We start from the raw sequence: 17869 nt of genomic DNA on the forward strand, positions 1-17869 counted from the left end.
CTGAGTAGCTGGGATTGTATGCAGGCGTGAGGGGGAAAAGCCCTGTTGTCCTGGCAGGCCCTCAGGACACAGCCCCAGCCCGTGTCCAGGGAGCACATGTCCAGAGCCGCCCTCTCGGCCCCCACTCCCTGCCCCTCTCCCCTCCCAGCAGCCCCCATCCATGCACAATGAGATACAGCGGACCAGAATGAGAACAATCACCCACACGTGTGCACAGCGCTTTACAAGGTTACAAAGTGTTTCACATACATCTTATCGATTCCTCACAACAGCCCTGTGAGGTAGGCAGGGCGGGGGAGAGCTTCCCGTGGTACAGATGGGGAGACTGAGGCCCAGCAACCCGGCTCGGGTCACACAGCGGAGCGGAGCGGGCGACAAGGCGGGGACAGAGGCTGCGTCTCAGGCCTCGGCCCTCTCCACTGACTGCGTTGCTCCCTCCCATGCCCCCCAAAGAAGACCCCAGCCCCCTGTCCAGCGTCTCAGCCACACCCAAGCCACCTCGAAACCACCTCCCCAAAACAGAGCTGCCTGGCAGCCCAGGAGACAAGCCCCAGCCCCAGGGGCAGCTCTTGTCTCTGCCACCTAACCCTGGCAAGAAGCCCGCCCAGAGCTGGGCCAGGAAAGGGCACCTGGCCACTTCTGATGGCGCCTGGTGGGGTGGGCCTGTTTTCCTGAGTGATTCCCTCCCCTCAGGGAAGAGGAGAGGAGGAGGAGGAGGAGGGAGAGGGAGGAAGTAGAGGGAGTAAGAGAAAGAGGAGCAAAAAGGGGTGGGGAAGGAGGACTGGGAGGGAGGAGAAAGAAGGAGGGGGCGGAAGAGGAGAGAGGAGGACAGGGAAGAGGGAGGAGGAGGGAGGACGTGGAGGGGGTAAAAGAGGGGGAGGAGGAGGGAGAAAGGAGGGAGGAGGACGGGGAGGAGGGGGAGGGAAGAACAAGAAACTGATTTGGAAGAAGGCCCTGGGTTGACGTCAAAAGTCTGCATTCCGACTAGCTATTGGAAAAGTGGTGGATTTTTTTTTTCCGGTTTTTCTTTTCTTTTTTTTATTATTTCAAGTTTTCATAAAAATCCATCATTATTGAAACCCGAGTTACAGAGGAAGTTCGTAACGGTTTTGTTTTTTTTTATTATTAATGGTTATTACTAAACTATGGGCTCTGCTGTGTTTTCGCTCGGTCAGCTTTGGATCCCAGTCCTGTGGCGTGGACGCCCCACGCGGGCAGGCGGAGGGGCGGGGGTGAAGGGGGGGGACCCCAGGCAGAACCTGGATTTCCGGGGTCCTCGGTGTGGTGGTGAGGGGGGGGACACAGGACGTGTGGAGATGGAGGAGTGGGGGGGGTGGGAGCGGGGATGGGGGGGTGTCGGGGTCACCCCGTCCCCCCCCACGTCCCGCCCCTGCACACCCCCCCCGTGGCGCCTCAGATCATCTTCATGTTGAACTTGCGGGGCGCGTCGGCCGAGGTGATGCCCGCGTCGGACTTGCGGGGCACGTACTCGATCTCGATGTTGTGTTTGGTGTTGCCCTTGCCCCGGCTCCAGAGGAAGAGCAGAACCAGGCAGAAGAGCACGACGCCCAGGAAGGAGATGAAGCCCATGGTGGTGGCGATGATGAGCGTCTTGATGTCGAAGGGGAAAGGCACGCTGGCGCGGGTGCTGTTGGCGTCGCCGTCGCCGGGCTGGTTGGAGATGAAGGCGAAGGTCTTGTTGGGCTGGTGCGGCCAGTCGGGGGAGTAGCTGCGCACGTGCAGGTGCGCGGGCATGGAGTCGTTGCCGCCCGCGTTGGCCGCGATGCACACGTACGTGCCGTTGTCCTGCACCTGCGCGTAGCGCACCTCCAGCGTCCCGTCGGGGAAGACCGTGAGCCGCCCGTTGCTCTTGGCCGACACCAGGTGCTTGCGGGGTGACATCCACAGGATGGCGGGGGGCGGGTCGCCGTCGGCGCGGCACACGAACTGCACCGTGTGGCCCTCGTCCACGAATACCTGCTGGGCCTTGCGGTCGCGGATGCGGGCGCGGCGGCAGGTGAAGTAGTTGGGCAGCAGCACGTCGGGGAAGTCCTTGAACTCCTTGCCCTGGACGAACTCGGGCGTGGCGCACGTGGGCTGCTGCCGGTTGAAGTTGAGCCTCCAGCGTCTCCGGAACACCCACAGCAGCCGGCAGTCGCACGCCAGCGGGTTCGAATCCAGGATGAGCGTCTCCAGGTTGCCCACCGAGTGGAAGGCCGACTCCTCCAGGGTGGTCAGCTGGTTGCCGGACACGTTGAGCACGCGCAGGTAGTTGAGGCCGCGGAAGGCGTAGGGCTCCACCACGGCCAGCTGGCCCCCCACCAGCTGGATCTCCTGCAGCCGCAGCAGCTCGTGCAGCATGGAGCCCTCGATGGCGCCGATGGGGTTGTAGGACAGGTTGAGGAAGCGCAGGTAGACCAGATGGCGCACGGCCAGGTAGGGGACGGCGGTCAGGTTGCAGTGTGTGATGGCCAGGGAGGTGAGGTTGAGGCCGTAGAGACAGTTGGGGGTCATGGTGTCCAGATAGGGCCAGTGGGAGATCTCCAGGACCTTGAGGCGATAGAGCCGCTTAAACGAGTAATCTCGGATGGCGTTGATGTTGAGATGGCGGAGGCGCAGGACCACCAGGCCGTGCAGGTGGGACAGGGCCTCGGTGGGGATGGTGGTGAGGTTGCATTTCTCCAGCGTGAGCTTCTCCAGGCTGTTGAGGCCGCTGAAGGCGCGGTGAGAGATGTAGACCAGGTCGTTGTCCCCCACCTCCAGGGACCTGAGGTTGTACAGGTCCTGGAACATGTAGTCTAGGAGGATGACGATCTTGTTCTCGCTGATGTCCAGGCTGGTCAGGTTGCTGAGGCCGGTGAAGACGCCGAGCGGGATCAGCTTCAGCCGGTTGCTGCGCAGGCCCAGCGCGCGCAGGTGCAGGAGGTTGTTGAAGGCGCCGGGCTCGACGGCGCTCACCACGTTCTCGTTCAGCTCCAGCTCCTCCAGGTGCGGGAAGCCGGCGAACTCATCTTGATTGAGCGTCTTGATGCGGTTCTTGCTCAGGTCCAGAACCCGCGTCTCGGTGGGAATGCCCTCGGGCACGGCCACGAAGCGCCGGCGGTGGCACAGCACGGCCCGCTCCTGCGCCGAGCACTCGCAGCGGGGCGGGCAGCCGGTGGCCGAGCCCGACAGCACCGAGCCCAGCACCAGCAGCAGGATGGGCTGCCAGCAGGCCAGGAGGGGGCTGGGCACGCCCGGGCACCCCGCCAGCATCCTCTCGCTCACCTGCAGCCGGAAGCAAGCACAGGGACGCCGCCGTGAGAAGGCCACGCGTGGCGGGGGGGGGTGAGACTGCATCCACATCCCGCCCCCCCCCAAGAAAAAAACACCCCTCCATGGGACAGAGAGCCAGGGTGCAGAGTCACGGGGCCCCCCCCCCTCCTCCCGTGAGGTCTAGATGCCCTGGACCGAGGACGCCCTGTCATTCGGGCTACTCAGGAGGCTGAGATCTGAGGATCACGGTTCAAAGGCAGCCCGAGCATGGACGACCCGAAAACCAGAAGTGGTGCTGTGGCTCGAGAGCTCAGGGACAAGGCCCAGGCCCGGGGTTCAAGCCCCACAGCTGATCAAATAAAAAGCCAGCTTGGCCAGGGAAGTCAGAGCCCGTCCCAGGACCAGCACTAGAGGAGGAGGATGGAGGACAGGGAAGAAGGGAAGAGGAAGGGGGAGGAGGGGGAGGGGGAGGAGGGGAAGGAGAAGGGGGATAGTCAAAAAAAAAAAAGAGGGTGACTGTGTCCTTGGGATGGGAAGGATGGGTGAGGAGGAAGGCCACCCCTCCTGAGCCTCCACGCTTGGGCCTCAAGAGGACCAAAGGAACTCAAGGGCCCAGTTTCTGGGGGGTCCTAGCAGGAGCTGCCCCACCCACCAATTCTGCCATTAAACCCAATGGTATGGCAGCTAGTCCCAGAACTGCCACCCAGAGGGCTCTGCCCGGGCCTGGCCCCACCCTGTGTCCACCCCAGCCCGAGGCCTGCCTCTGCACCTCCAGCCCGCAGCTCTTCCCTTCCCTGCTCCAAACTCTAGGGCAGCTGCCAGTCTCCCGAGAGGCCTGAGGGTGGCAGGCAGGACGGACTGGCAGCCTGCCGCGCCTGCGCAGTTCACAGCCCCGAGGCCTCTCCACCCGTGCCCACGCCAGCCCAGGGGCAGGCTGGGTTCCACAGACACTACATTGTTGTTGTTATAGTGGCTCACCCCTATAATCCTAGCTACTGGGGAGGTTAAGATCTGAGGATCACAGTTCGAAGCCATCCTGGATAAGAAAGCCCGTGAGACTCTGATCGCCAGTGATCCACCAGAAAACCAGAAATGGAGCTGTGGCTCACAGTGGTGGAGCGCTAGCCTGGAGCTGAAGAGCTCAGGGACAGCACCCAGGACCTGAGTTCAAGCCTCACATCCAACAACAAAGACGGTCTCACAGACTCTTCTTGCGTGGGCCGGCTTCAAACCAGGATCCTTAGGTCTCAGCCCTTCTGCACTGCTAGGATTACAAACATGGGCCATGCCTGCCACCTCTTTCTCTTTCTTCCTTTCTTTCTTGTCCTGGAGCTTGAGTTCAGGGCCTGAGCACTGTCCTTGGACTTTCTCAAGGCTAGAGCTCTACCACTTGAGCCTCAGCACCACTTCCAGCCTTTTCTATGTATGTGGTGCCAAGGAATCGAACCCAGGTCTTCGTGCATGCTAGGCAAGCACTCTACCACTAGGCCAAACTCCTGGGCGACGGACACCACATTCTTTTAAGTGTTCCACAGCAATCCAGGTCTGACAAGTCCTTCCCGGTTGTTGATTGACTAAGTGACTGATTAGCCAGAGAGGACTCTGAATGTCACTGACGGAATCTGTCCAGACTTTATTGTCCCCAAGGGGACATTGCTCACCCCCCTCAACCCCCTCCTGATTCTTCCAGGCCTCAGCCTCTGCCCACCCTGCCCCTGCTGAGGCCATTTTTCCACAGTCACATACACGCTCCAGTGACCCACCCGAAAAGCAAACATCCTGACAGGCGATCGATAAGTAATTGGGCCAGCGGCTGGGGCTGGCGGGGCGTGAAGCTGGGGACGCCGAGGTAAATAGGACTTTTAGCACCCGGCGCGGGTATGGGCTGGCATCCGGGCTGCCAGGAGGCAAGAAGGACAAGGCACAGGTAGAAAAGAAAGAGAAGCCGGGCGTGGCGGCTCATGTTTGTCATCCAAGCTACTCAGGAGGCTGAGATCTGAGGAGCGCGGTTCAAAGCCAGCCTGCGCAGGAAAGTCCACAAGACTCTTATCTCCAAGGACCCACCAGGAAACGGGAAGTGGCGCTGTGGCTCCAGTGGTAGCTATTATTATGATGTTGGTTACTAGTTATTATTGTACCCTTTCCTGCACACTCAATCTCTCAAGCCAGCATCCCAGGATTGTCCCAGCAGCCCTCTGGCAACCCACCCCACAGCCTCCTCCTGCAGGAAGCCATCCGTCACTTACTCAATCAGACAACCACCTCTGCCTGCAACGCCGAATCACTTTCTTTTCCCCTATTAGTGATGTCGTGTAACTGTCGTCCGAGGCACACCTCATTCCAAGACTGACTTTAGCCAACTGACAGGGAGGGAGGAGGAAAAAAAAAAAAAAGGATAAAGAGATACAAGCTAAAGGAGGAAGGCTGTTGTAAAAATCCTGCCTAACAATCAAGTGGCGAGCCTCCCAGTGGCCTGAGCAAAAAGAGAAACACGCTCAAAAACCCCTGTGCCCCTTCCCTAGCCACTCTCATGGAGGGGCCGGCCCGGGACCCCAGGGCGCTGTCCACGAGCCGTCCCCTCCCCAGTGGCCCAATGCACAGCAGGGAGCATGCTCAGAGCTGGCCCCATGCCCTCATCTGGGGTGTGCTGCAGCCTGGGCGGGAGACACAGCTCAGTTCTCTCGGGTTCGCAGTGCTCCCACGCAGTGCTCCTCAGGGACCGTGGGATCCCAGCGCACACAGAGCAGAGGCTGGGCATGCTGGGGGGGGGGTGGAGGGAGAGACCCTTCCTCCAGAGACCCCGGGCAGGGGAGGAGGCGAGGGAGGCCCAGAGCCCTTGAAGAAGGAGGGAGAGGAAGTGGAGGGGCAGGAGAAAGGGGGGAGGGGGAGAGGCAGAGCCCAGAGCTGAGCAGTGGGTGATCCTAGTCCTAGAGCTGGGGGGCTGGCAGGTAGGCGAGGTGCTAGCAGAACACTGGGGAGCACGGCGACCCCATCTCAGCCTGGACCTCACGGTCTTGGCCTCCGACATCCTGGTCCTGGAGCCCTGCTGCTTCCCACGGAGGCAGGCACGGCTGAGAAGGGGGGGAGGTTGCCAGGATGAGGCCGCTGCAAGGTGGGTGGGCTGCCTGCCTGGCACAGGGGTGCGGGAGAGAACTGGGGGCCGGGAGGAGGCTGGAGCCAGCGCTGCTTCCACAGCACAAATCCACAGACCCGTGGGTGGGGATGGGGTGGACTGGGGCAGTGGCAGCCTTCGTGTCCCCTCCTGGCTAGCAGCCACGCCGGCACCCCTCCCCCTCCCCCATCCCTTCACTCCTCCATGGAGAAAACTCAACCTGGGAGAAAATTGAGGTCATGTCCTTTGTCGTGGATAATTCTTTATTTTCCTCTTGTTCCTGGTCCTGGCAAAGGGCTGCTGCTATGTGTGTGTGTGTGTGTGTGTGTGTGTGTGTGTGTGTGTGTGACACACCGAAAATGAGAGAACTTTGTGTCGCGGTGTCTACCTGTGTGTCTGTGTGTACACATACGTGCATAAATGCGTGTGCAAACTGCCCAGCCCTGTCTGGGCGTGACTGCCCCCTGCCTGCCCTCCAGGACCCCCAGATGTCTGGGAAGCCCCAGGCTTCAGGGCTCGGGGAGAGCCAGCCGGCCTGGCCTAGCTGTGCCCGCCTCGGGAGCCGCCAGCCTTCCGGCCATTTGTGGATAAATTATGAATTTTAATTGGCAGAGCCTCTTAGTGTTTAAAGGTTTCTATATATAGGTCGGCCCCATCTTGGAGTGGGCGCTGCCTGCCTAGGGGAAGCCGGGGCCCCTGGGCCAGCCCTGCACAGCACCCCTCACATACCAGCTGAGCCAAAAGACAAGGCCCTTCATAAGCCGAACCCCACAAACCTAACGCTCCCCTCCTCTGCCTCCCAGCCAGCCAGGCTGCCAGGCTGGAAGTCCAGTGACTCCTTACAGCCCAAACTTTCCTTCACATCTTTCTGGGGTGGTCTTGGGCTGAGCAGGGGGGGAGAAGGAAGTGGGGGACCCCATGTGAGATTTACCATCCATAGTGGGTGCCCAGAGACCCCCCCCCACCAGCTCTCCCGTGGACAAGGCTTCACTGAGATAAGCATGGCTGGAATGGATGCCAGCCACGCCTTGTGGTGAAGCTTGACAGGCAGTGGGGAGTCTGCGAGCCAGTTCAAGATCACAGTTCCCCCACCTGGAACCCTTGCCACAGCGTGCATTATGATACCAACCACAACCAACCAGGCCGGGCAGCCGCTCACGCCTGACACCCCAGCCTCTGGGCGGCTGGGAGCTGAGGACCTCCGCCAAAAGCCAGCTGGGGCAGGAAAGCCCGTGACACGCTTTTATCTCTGATCTGTCACTAAAAAAGCCCAAAGCAGAGCCGTGGCTCAAGTGGTAGAGTGAGCCAGCCTTGAGCAGAAAAAGCTCAGGGATAGCAGCCAGGCCTGAAGTTCAAGCCCCAGTCCTGATACCAAAAATAAAAATAAAAGAGAGGGGCCGGGAGTTTGGCCTAGTGATAGAGTACTTGCCTAGCATGCACAAAGACCCGGGTTCGATTCCTCGGTACCACATACATAGAAAAAAGCCAGAAGTGGTGCTGAGGCTCAAGTGGTAGAGCTCTAGCCTTGAGAAAGTCCAAGGACAGTGCTCAGGCCCTGAGCTCAAGCCCAGGACTGGCAAATAAACAAACAAATAAATAAATAAAAGAGAGAAGTCATTCAAGACATAGTGAGTGCCTAGCCGAGACCCCTCTCCTCTTCCCACCAGACCACAGCCCCGGGAACTCCCGAAGTTCACTTTTCTTTCTTGCTGTCTTTCTTTGTGCCAGTCCTGGGATTTGAACTCAGGTATCTGGGTGCTGTCCCTGAGCTTCTTTTTGCTCAAGGTTTGGTTGTTCTACCGCTTGAGCCACAGCCTCACTGGTGACTTTCACTGAGTAGTTAACTGGAGGTAAGAAGTCTCACACACTTTTCTGTCTGGGTTGGCTTTTGAACCGTGATCCTCAGCTCTCCGCCTCCTGAGTAGCTGGGGTGACAGATGGGAGCCTGACTCGCTCTGATGTTTTTTTTTTTTTTTTATTCAAGGACTTACACCCTTCTGCTCTCCCCTTCTCCCCGTACCCCATTCCGTCCGGGACCCCCTCTCAGATTGTTCCCATCTACACCTGAGCACAGGGTCTGTGCAGACAGCCACCCACAAAAGGGGAAACTGAGGCTAGCTGGTAGAGGCCGGCTGCTTAGGGAGCCAGCCTTCCACCCTGGCTGCCGTCCATTCTCCAGCCCAGTATGCCTTCTCTGCAGAGGAGGTAGCAGGGAGAGATTAATTCACCCAAAATGGGAAAAAAATAGAAAAACACACACATGCCACACACCCTAATAACGTGTAATAAGAGGTTAGAGACGAGGAACAATGCCCTGGGAATGTCACCCTGGCGGCAATCAATTTGGGTGTCACATGAAATAGGCATAATTATTGCGCCAGCCCCTAGCGCTCCAATCTAACCAGCTCCAGGGGCCCAGGCCCGGGCAGGAAGGCGGGGACCAACGAGGGCTCTGAATGTGCTTGCCAGCCCCAGGCTTGCCCAGCCCTGTGGGCAGGCAAGGGGTGGGGGTCTATGGGACCTTTGGTGCCCAAGAACCACTCTGGCCTGGCCCCGCTCACAGGACACGGGCACAAGTGCCACTGGAGAGGATGTCGGAGCCAGGGCACACTTTGTTCCACTGGCCTTTCCTTTCTGGGTTGCCCTTCAGTGCCAGGCCCCGTGCCAGGGTCGGGGCTGGAGTCGGGGGGTGGACAGAGCATGGGGGTGTCAGAAGAACAAAACACAGGACTGCCCCACCTCCGCCTCATTTCTTCTGGGGCTCCCAGATTGGCTGTTCTTTGTGGGGGGTGGGGTGGGGAATCGTGGGACTTGAACTCTGGGCCTGGGCGTTATCCCTGAGCTTTTCAGCTCAAGGCTACCACCCTACCCCTTGAGTCCCAGCCCCACTTCCGGTTTTCTAGTGGTTAATGGGAGGTAAAAGTCTCAAGGACTTTAGTGCCCCATCTGGCTTTGAACCTCGATTCTCAGATCTCAGCCTCCTGCGTAGCTAGGATGACAGGTGTGAGCCACCGCGCCAGGCTTGGCTGTTCTTTTCAATCTGACACTCTCCCAGCACCTCTGTCACCTCCATCTCCTTGGGGAGTTCCACATCCCCAGCCGCATCTCTCCTGTCCATGCCTGAACTCAGGGCCTATATAGACAGCGGCTGGGGAAACTGAGGCTCAGTGGGCCATCATGCCATCTCCACACTCACCGTACACAGGGGAAAGATCTTGAATCCCAGAAACACACATTGAAGCCGAGGCCGTAATCAGAGTCCTGTTTTCTACTCATCTAATCAGGAAAAACCAAGACATGGGGGCACGCTGCCCAGCGGCCCACGACGCTACCCAAGCACGGCCCCGAGAGGTGGGGCAAAGCCAAAAGGGGGCTGGGTGGGGTGGCTCACGCCCCTCATCCCAGCTACTGGGGAGACTGAGGTCTGAGGAGCTCAGTTCAAAGCCAGCCTGGGCAAGGACAGCTTGTGATATTCTTATCTCCAATGAACCACCAAAAAGGCAGAAGTGGCACTGTGGCTCAAAGTAGTAGAGCACCAGTGTGGCGCTAAAGAGGCCTAAGGACAGTGCTCAGGCCCTGAGTTCAAACCCCTGGACCAGCACCACACACACACACACACACACACACACACACACAAGCCAAAAGATGAATAACCAAAATGTTCACAAACACAAGCAAACAGCAGAATATTAGACACCAGTAAAAAGGAACAGAGTCACACCCACGTTATTTGCAACAATGTAAATGTAGCTTAAAAATATGTTGATGAAAGGAATAAACTCATATAGTTTACACACCGGTATTTAAGCATATTATTTTTTATTCTGCATTTGTTCTCATGGGCTAAACACTCTACCACTGAGTTATATCTCAACCCAAGTACAGAATCTCACAGAAAAGGGAAGCTGTTTTATTTTATTTTATTTTATTTTAATTTAATTTATTTAACTTATTTGTTTTTGCCAGTCTTGGGCTTGGACTCAGGGCCAGAGCACTATCCTTAGGTAAAGCTAGAGCTCTACCACTTGAGCCACAGCACCACTTTTGCCTTTTTTTTTTCTATGTATGTGGTACTGAGGAATTGAACCCAGGTCTTCATGCATGCTAGACAAGCACTCTACCATTAGGCCAAACTCCTCTCTCTCTCTCTCTCTCTCTCTCTCTCTCCCTTTCTTTTTTTCTTTCTTTCTGGGTCATAGCTCTTGAACTCTGGGCCTGGGCACTGTCTCTGAGCTCTTCAGCTCAGGTTACCACCCTACCCTGAGCTACAGCCCCACTTTCCATGTTCTAGTGATTAACTGGAGATAAGAGTCTCAGGTTCTTTAGTGCCTGGGCTGGCTTTGAGCCGAGATCCTCACATCTCAGCCTCCCGAGTAGCTAGGGTGACAAGAGTGAGCCACCAAGCCCGGACCCTGACATTCTTTCTAAAGGCTCACTCCTGGGGCCAGGAGTTTGGCTTGCCTAGCATACACAAAGACCTGGGTTCGATTTCTCAGTACCACATACATAGAAAAAAGCTAGAAGTAGTTCTGTGCCTCAAGTGGTAGAGCTGTAGCCTTGAGAAAGTCCAAGGACAGTGCTCAGGCCCTGAGCTCAAGCCCAGGACTGACAATAAATAAACAAAGGCTCACTCTTGCCATTCTAGCTACCCGGGACGCTAAAATCTGAGGATTGAAGTTCAAAGCCAGCTCAGGCAGGAAAAGTCCATGAGACTCTTATTTCCAATGAAGCAGCAAAAAGGCAGAAGTGAAGCTGTAGTTCAAGTGGTAGATTGCTAGCCCTGAGATTAAAAGCTCAGGGATGGTGGGGGCTGGGAGTTTGGCCTAGCATGCACGAAGACCTGGGTTCAATTCCTCGGCACCACATATACATAGAAAAAGCCAGAAATGGTGCTGTGACCCAAGTGGTAGAGCGCTAGCCTTGAGAAAGCCCAAGAACAGTGCTTAGGCCCTGAGTTCAAGGCCCAGGACTGGCGAAAAAAGAAAAAATTCAGGGATGGCGCCCAGGCCCTGAGTTCAAGACCATAGTTCAGGCCCAAAAATCCATCAATTAATCTCTGTGCCAGGACTGAACAGAAAGCAAATCACAGACTGGGAGGAGCTAGCATTTGTTGACATGCACATGCTTCTTATCCTACCACCTCCACCGAGGCCACGGTCTCCCCCACTTTGTGGAAAAGTAGACTGAGGCCTAGGGACACTGAGGAAATGCTCCAGTCACAGAACCACAGGGGTGGAGCTGAGACTCAACCCCAGGCCCCGGGCACACACCATATAAAGAGATACCCACAGAGCTGAGGCCAGCTCAGGCTTATAGGCCCACAGCACTCAAGACCGTCATTCATTCATTCATTCATTCATTCATAAGAGAGAATTCAGCCCAAGAAGGGGCCATTCATACTCGAGACAACTCTGCCTTCTCCCACACTTCCTTCAGAGAAACTCGAGATTCTAGGACTCTGCAGAGACTGCTCCACATTTCAAGATGCACCAGGCTCCTCCCCTCTGACAAATCCCCTCCTAGCCAGGGACTTGGGGTGCAGACACTAACCAGAAGCTGAGGACAGCCCCAGGGCAGAAAAGTCCATGAGATTTGTCTCTTCCAATTAATCAGCAAAAAGCCTAAGTGAAGCCCTGGCTCAAGTGCTAGAGCACCAGCCTTGAGAGAGAAAAAGCTCAGGGGCAGCACGTAAGCCCTGAGTTCGAACCCCACTACAGGCACAAAGGCAAAACAATAACAACAATAAAGCCTACTGCCTGGGCTCTGAGCCCCCCCCACCCTTAGTTCATGCCATGCCTGGCTCTGCCCATCCACGCAGCTGAGGACCCCTTGTCTTCGTGTCACCAGGTGCCAGGGGGCAGGCAGAATCGGAGGGGTGAGCTGTAAGCTTGCAAGAAGGTATGGAAAGCAATCCGGGGACTGTACCAGGGCTGGGCAGAAAATCAACGTAGGAATGAGTGGCTGGCACAATGTCAGGACAAAACAGACTCGATCTACCCGGAGAAGCAATGAGAGGCTGGGGCAGGAGAGGGGCTTTTGGGTAGAGATACTTGGCCAGGCCAGTGCAAAGGAAGCTGTGTGGATTAGCCATTTGTGGAGAAGCACTGGAGGATGGGTGGAACTGGGGGCCCAGGAAGGCTCACTGTGTCACCCCCAAAGTGACACTCAGACCCCAGCCAGCAAAGTTCCAACGCCAGAGCCACCCACTCCTCCCTTCCGCCGGCCAGCCATCTCCCATGCAGACGTGCACCTGCACAAATCAGGTCTCAGCAGGCTCACACACAGCTCCAGCCCAGAGCTGACCATGACAGAGCCACCACACCACAGGTTCAGGTCCTCCTGCCTGACCAGATGCTACACTGCAGCCCATTCTGAGCCAGGCACCGTCTGGCCTCTCACCTAGTTAAGAGGGCTGACATCTGAGGATCAATGGTTCAAAGCCAGCCTGTACAAGAAAGTCTGTGACTTCTTTTTTTCTCCTTTTTTGTATCTCCAATGATCTACCAAAAAATCTAGAAATAAAGGCGTAGCTCCAGTGGTAGAACACCAGTCCTGAGGGAGCATAAGAGCCTGAGTTCAAGCTACACACACACACACACACACACACACACACACACACACACACACACACAGCCCATTCCAGGGAGGAAGGTAATAAAACATTATTAAAACAATATCCAGCATAAGAAAGACGGGGGGCTCAGAGGCAAGAGGTGGAGGTGACAACCCGTTATCAAAGAGGATGCCGTCCGAGGAGAGATTCTACCTCTCTGCCAGCTACTGTAGGCCCGGGTGCCACAGACCGTCCACAAACCCTGCTACACACCCCAATCCAGAGAAGCGGCCCCCCTCCATTCTTGAGTCAATCCAGGGCCATCTGAGACTTCAGAGGACAAGGAACTCAGCGGGTGAGGGGGGCTGTCCTCTTCCTAGGATATGGACCCCCCCCCACCCACACACACCAGCCCAGTGGCTGGGGATTCCTGGCTCCCGGGGCTCACACAAGGACAAAGGGCTCAGGCACGGGGCAGGCTCTTACTGGCATTCCTTGCAGGGCTCAGGAAACCTAGAGCTCTTCACTGAGGAGCCCCCCACCTCCCCCTGGAACCAGGAGGTCCCCCCAGTCCTGGCACTGCTTCAAGCCCTCTGGCTGCCCCGGGAGCCAGAACAGGACTGGGCTGGCAGGAATGGGCCAGTCTAGATGGCCCACCCAGCCCAGGGCGCCCCCCCCCAAGCCTCTGAAACCCTCCGGCCAGCAGTGCCAAGCGCTGGGCAGGGCGGGGGCTGGAGGGATCTGCCCCACCCCTCCCCAAAGTGAGACACATCTCTGGGGTGACCACAGTCCACCCAGGCAGAAGAGGGGGTAGAGGAGGGGGGTGGGAGGGGACCGGACGGCTCCTTCCTCACCTCCCCCTTCTCAGCTGGTTCTCACCTCCCACCGCTCAGCCTCAGAATGAAAAGTGGGGCAGGCGGAGGTGAGGAGCCACAGACAAAGAGGAGGGCTTCCCTAGACGGACAGCAGGTCCTTCCTTTGTGGGACTCCCACCTCTGCCCCCCTCACCCCTGCCTCCCTCACCCCTGCCTCCCCATCACTGCCCCCCCATCCCTCCCTCCCCATTACTGCCCCTCACCCTTGCCTCCCCATCACTGCCCCCCATCCCTCCCTCCCCATCACTGCCCCCATCCCTCCCTCCCCATCACTGCCCCCATCCCTGCCTCCCCATCACTGCCCCCCCATCACTGCCCCCCTCACCCCTGCCTCCCCATCACTGCCCCCTCACCCCTGCCTCCCCATCACTGACCCCTTCATCCCTGTCTCCCCATCACTGCTCCCCTCACCCCTGCCTCCAGCCTCTACCTCTCCATCACTGCCCTCCTGGCCCCTGCCTCCCCATCACCAACCCTGCTCTGCCCCCCTCACCCCCACCTCCCTGTCCCCGGGCAGGAGCTGGAAAGGGACCGTGGGCTTCTGCAGGTGGGCGCTGCCATCCAGGCAGAAGCCCGCGTCCTGGGGCTTGGAGGTATCCAGTGCTGGCCAGGGCTGCCCGGGGAGAGGCAGGCCCCAAGCCGGGGTCCATGAGGGTCCCCACTAAGCCTGACCAGAGCTCGGGACGCGAGCGGGCTGAGACGAGGAGGGGCGCCGTCCGCCTCGCCCGCCGGGTGTGGGCCGGCTGGCCGGGCGGGGTCACCGGAGCCCCCCACCCACCACGTCCGCCAAGCCCGGCGCCCCCGGGAGCGGGAGGCGGCCCGCGGCGGCCCCGCACGGGGCTCCCCGGCCCCCGGCTCACCGGCATCGCGGGCGCGCCGTCCGTCCGCCCGGCGCGGTCTCCAATCGCATGTCTCCGCCGCCGCCCGCCCGCCGGCCCGTGCGCCCCGCGCGCTCAGGACCGGCTCCCGGAGCCGGGCTCGGCCCCCGGGGCCGACCTGCAGCCGCCGCCTCTGCCGCCCGGGCCGGGGTCGAGGCCGGGAGCGCCGCGCCGCGGGGCCGGGGCCGGGGCTGGGGCGGACGGGCAGCACCCGCGCATGCTGCCCGGGCCCCCGGCGGCGGAAGCGGGGCCGACCCCGTGCGCTCGGGGACCGGGTCGGGACCGGATCGGAATCGGCCGCCGCCTGCCGCCCGCGCCGGCTCCCGCCCGGGCTCCGCGCTCTGCCGCGGCGCGGGGAGGAGCGAAGGGGGGGAGGAGCGAGGGGAGGGGGACGAGGGGGGGGACGAGCGGGGACCGGGGCGGGAGGAGGGAGCGCGCGGCCGGGCGCGGAGGAGGCGCGGTCGCCACGCCGGCCCCGGGCGCCCCGAGCGCCCGCGCCGCCGCCCCGCTCGGGGCCGGCTCCCAGCTGCGCCCCCCGGGATCCCGGGCCGGCCGGGTCCCCGAGAGGCCGGCGGGGTGCGCGCGCGTCCGCACGTGCCAGCCGGGGTCGGGGCGCGCGCACACACACACGCACACCACGCCTGTGTGCGAGCCGACCGACCCCACACCTGGCCGCGGGCCGGGAAGACGCGCGGAGCGGTCGGCCCCCCGCCCCACGGAGCCCGCGCAACGGCCCCGGCGAGGCCACGGAGCCCGCGAGCCTGGAAGGGCGCCGAGGAACCGCGCTCGGCCCGCGCCCGCCGGGTCCCCGCCCGCCCGGCTCCCGCTCTCGCGCCCGCGGCCAGCAGAGGGCGGCGCCGAGCCTCGCAGCTCCTCCCGGGGCCGGTCTAGGGGTCTGGGGTCCTGGCCTGGGACCCCCAGGAACGAGAGCTCTCCGTTTGATCCAGACCCGCCCGGTGCGGCCGGCGGGACGCCTGGACCCCCCTCCCCCGGACCCCACGGCGGGGCGGTCCGTGCGCCCCCCGATGGCGCCCGCCTGCCCCTCGACACACGGTCACCCCGGCGGGGTCCGGGGCCCGGAGGGGTCCGGGGCGGAGCGGGGACCCGAGGCCCCCCTCGCCTGCCGGCGTGGAGGGGACCCCGCTCCCCGCCCCACGGAGGGGTTCCGGGCAGCACCCCGCTCTTACCTTGGAGAACTCTCCGGGCCGGTGTGAGCACGCATGGTGTCCCGCTAGGGCCCCTTCCCCGCGGACGTCCTCATCCTTCCCCCGGGGCGGGGGGCGGGGGCCAGGCGTTACTGCTCCCCGGGCGCCGAGGGGAGAAGCCCGGGCCGGGCTCGGGGAAGTTGGCCGCCCTGCTCCTGGTCACGCCGCTTATAAAGCATCGCCCAGAGGATCGGAGCGGCTCCCCGGGGCAAGCTTGGCAGAGGGACCTCCAGGTAGGAGGGGAGATGGGGTGGCGAGTCCCGGAGCCCCAGTTTCCTCGCTCTTCCCCCCTCCCCTCCCCACCCCCGGGCTGGGGCTGTTTGTGAGTTCCCGGCCAGCTCGCGCGCCGCCGCCGCCGCCGCCGCCGCCGCCGCCGCCTCCCACGGCCCCGCCAGGAATAGACGCGCACCGGCTCCTGCGTAAAGGCGCGGCGGGGCCGCGGGGCGGCGGCGCGGGGGCGGGGCTATTCCTGTCCGGACGGACGCAGGCCCCGCCCCGCCCGCGGGAGGGGCACCCCGCCGCCTCCCACCGAGCCTTCCGGGATGCCCCCATTATCCCTCTGAATCTTGGGGACCCCTCCACCCTCCCCACCTCAGGTGGACACAGCTGTCGGGGAGGGGCCGCGCCTAAGCCTTTAATTCACCATTGTAAACCTTCCCCCATGATCCCTGCACCCCCGTATCTTTTATTAGTGGGGAGGGGAGGTTGGGGAGGGAGAGCTGAGAACAAAGGCTCGTGTGTGTCTGTCTGTGTGTGCGCGCGCGTGTCCTTGCTGGGCCTTGGACTCAGGGCCTGGGCAACGTCCCTTAGCCTTTATACTGAAGGTTGGTGCTCTACCACCTGGGCCACAGCTCGCCCTCTGGCTTTCTTTTTTCGGTAGTTCACTGGACATAGGCGTCCCCTGGCCTTTCCTGGGTGGGGGAGGGAGGGGGGCTAGCTTGGAATTGTGACGCTCACATCTCAGCTTCCTGGGTGGATGCAGACTTGAACCATGGCGCCCAGTCCCTTTCTGGCTGCTCCCAGGAGCAAATCCTGGCTGCTCAGAGACTCAAGGGTCCCACAGAGGCAGAAGCTGGTGGCTGCAAGAAGCCAGGCAGCCCAAAGGCTGACAGCAAAACCCAGCTGGCTGTGGAGCTCTGGGAAGCTGAGGATTTGAGGAGGAGGCGAGAGTGCTGGCATGGGGACAGCCATCTCCTGGGGCACAAGACCGAGCGGGTGGCACCCAGAGGCCCCCCCCCTGCCCCTGCCAGCCTGGTGTGCAGCTCGCAGGTTTTACGATGATGACTCCTGAAGGCACTTGAAATTAATGACGGCTCTAAAATGACTGGGATAGTGGAGTCAATGCTGAAACCTCTAATTAGCAAGGAAAATGGAGACTAGGAGAGGGGAGGCAAGGGAGGGGGCGGTTGAGCATGGGGGGGGGCAGGGAGCCCTGGAGCTGGACACTCTGGTGACCTTCCATCACTAATTACCATGCCGGGTTGACCTTGAGGGGGTCACTGTCCCCTGAGGGCCACTGCTCCCCAGTCTGCTACTGGGTGGGGTGCAGTCTGTAAGCTCAGAGCATTGTGGCTATGGCTGATGCTGGAAGCAGAGTTAGTTTCAAGTGGGTTTTTGCAAGGTGAATCCTAGAGCCCCACTTGGGGGTTCACAGCCAAACCCAGCTTCCCTGAGCCTCCAGAACCCTCCATGCTGGGTCCAAGCTGGGGCCAAGGGGGCAGTGGGATATGACAAAGTACCCACCCAGCTGTGGCATGCTCTTCCTGTGTTTTTCTGTCAATCATGCCCTTCTCAGTTCTCTTCTCCCAACTTTGCACTCCCCCCGCCCCCACGCCATAACTGCCCAACCTAAATAACCCCATCTCTACTTCTCATCCGGGCTTTGCATGTTCAGGCACCTCCTTGATTCTCAGCTTGCTCCTCTGGAAGATAATAGAGCAGTGACTGCTCTCTGCCCCACTCCTCCCCATTAATCAGGGGTGGTTACACCC

The 17869-nt window shown here is 60.4% G+C and overlaps 1 protein-coding gene across 4 annotated transcripts in view; it reads right to left on the reverse strand.

Annotated features, from left to right (window-relative positions):
- Positions 1 to 1021: 1021 nt before the first annotated feature.
- Positions 1022 to 17869, reverse strand: part of Lingo1 (leucine rich repeat and Ig domain containing 1) — a 79297-nt gene continuing 62449 nt past the window's right edge. The window contains exons 1-3 of one of the 4 annotated variants that reach the window (XM_090321520.1): positions 15861 to 15934; positions 5502 to 5615; positions 1022 to 3267 (exon numbers count right to left, since the gene is read on the reverse strand). In XM_090321520.1, coding sequence (XP_090177646.1) covers positions 1414 to 3255 — 1842 coding nt within the window. In that variant the 5' untranslated portion in view covers positions 3256 to 3267; positions 5502 to 5615; positions 15861 to 15934 and the 3' untranslated portion in view covers positions 1022 to 1413. Of the gene's footprint in view, positions 3268 to 5501; positions 5616 to 14655; positions 14708 to 15860; positions 15943 to 17869 lie in introns of those variants that run through there. The other 3 variants (XM_090321522.1, XM_090321521.1, XM_090321523.1) reach the window with 3 other exon arrangements.

Source organism: Megascapheus bottae, chromosome 30 (genome assembly GCF_031878675.1).
Source record: "Megascapheus bottae isolate mThoBot1 chromosome 30, mThoBot2.hap1, whole genome shotgun sequence".
Taxonomy (NCBI): domain Eukaryota; kingdom Metazoa; phylum Chordata; class Mammalia; order Rodentia; family Geomyidae; genus Megascapheus; species Megascapheus bottae.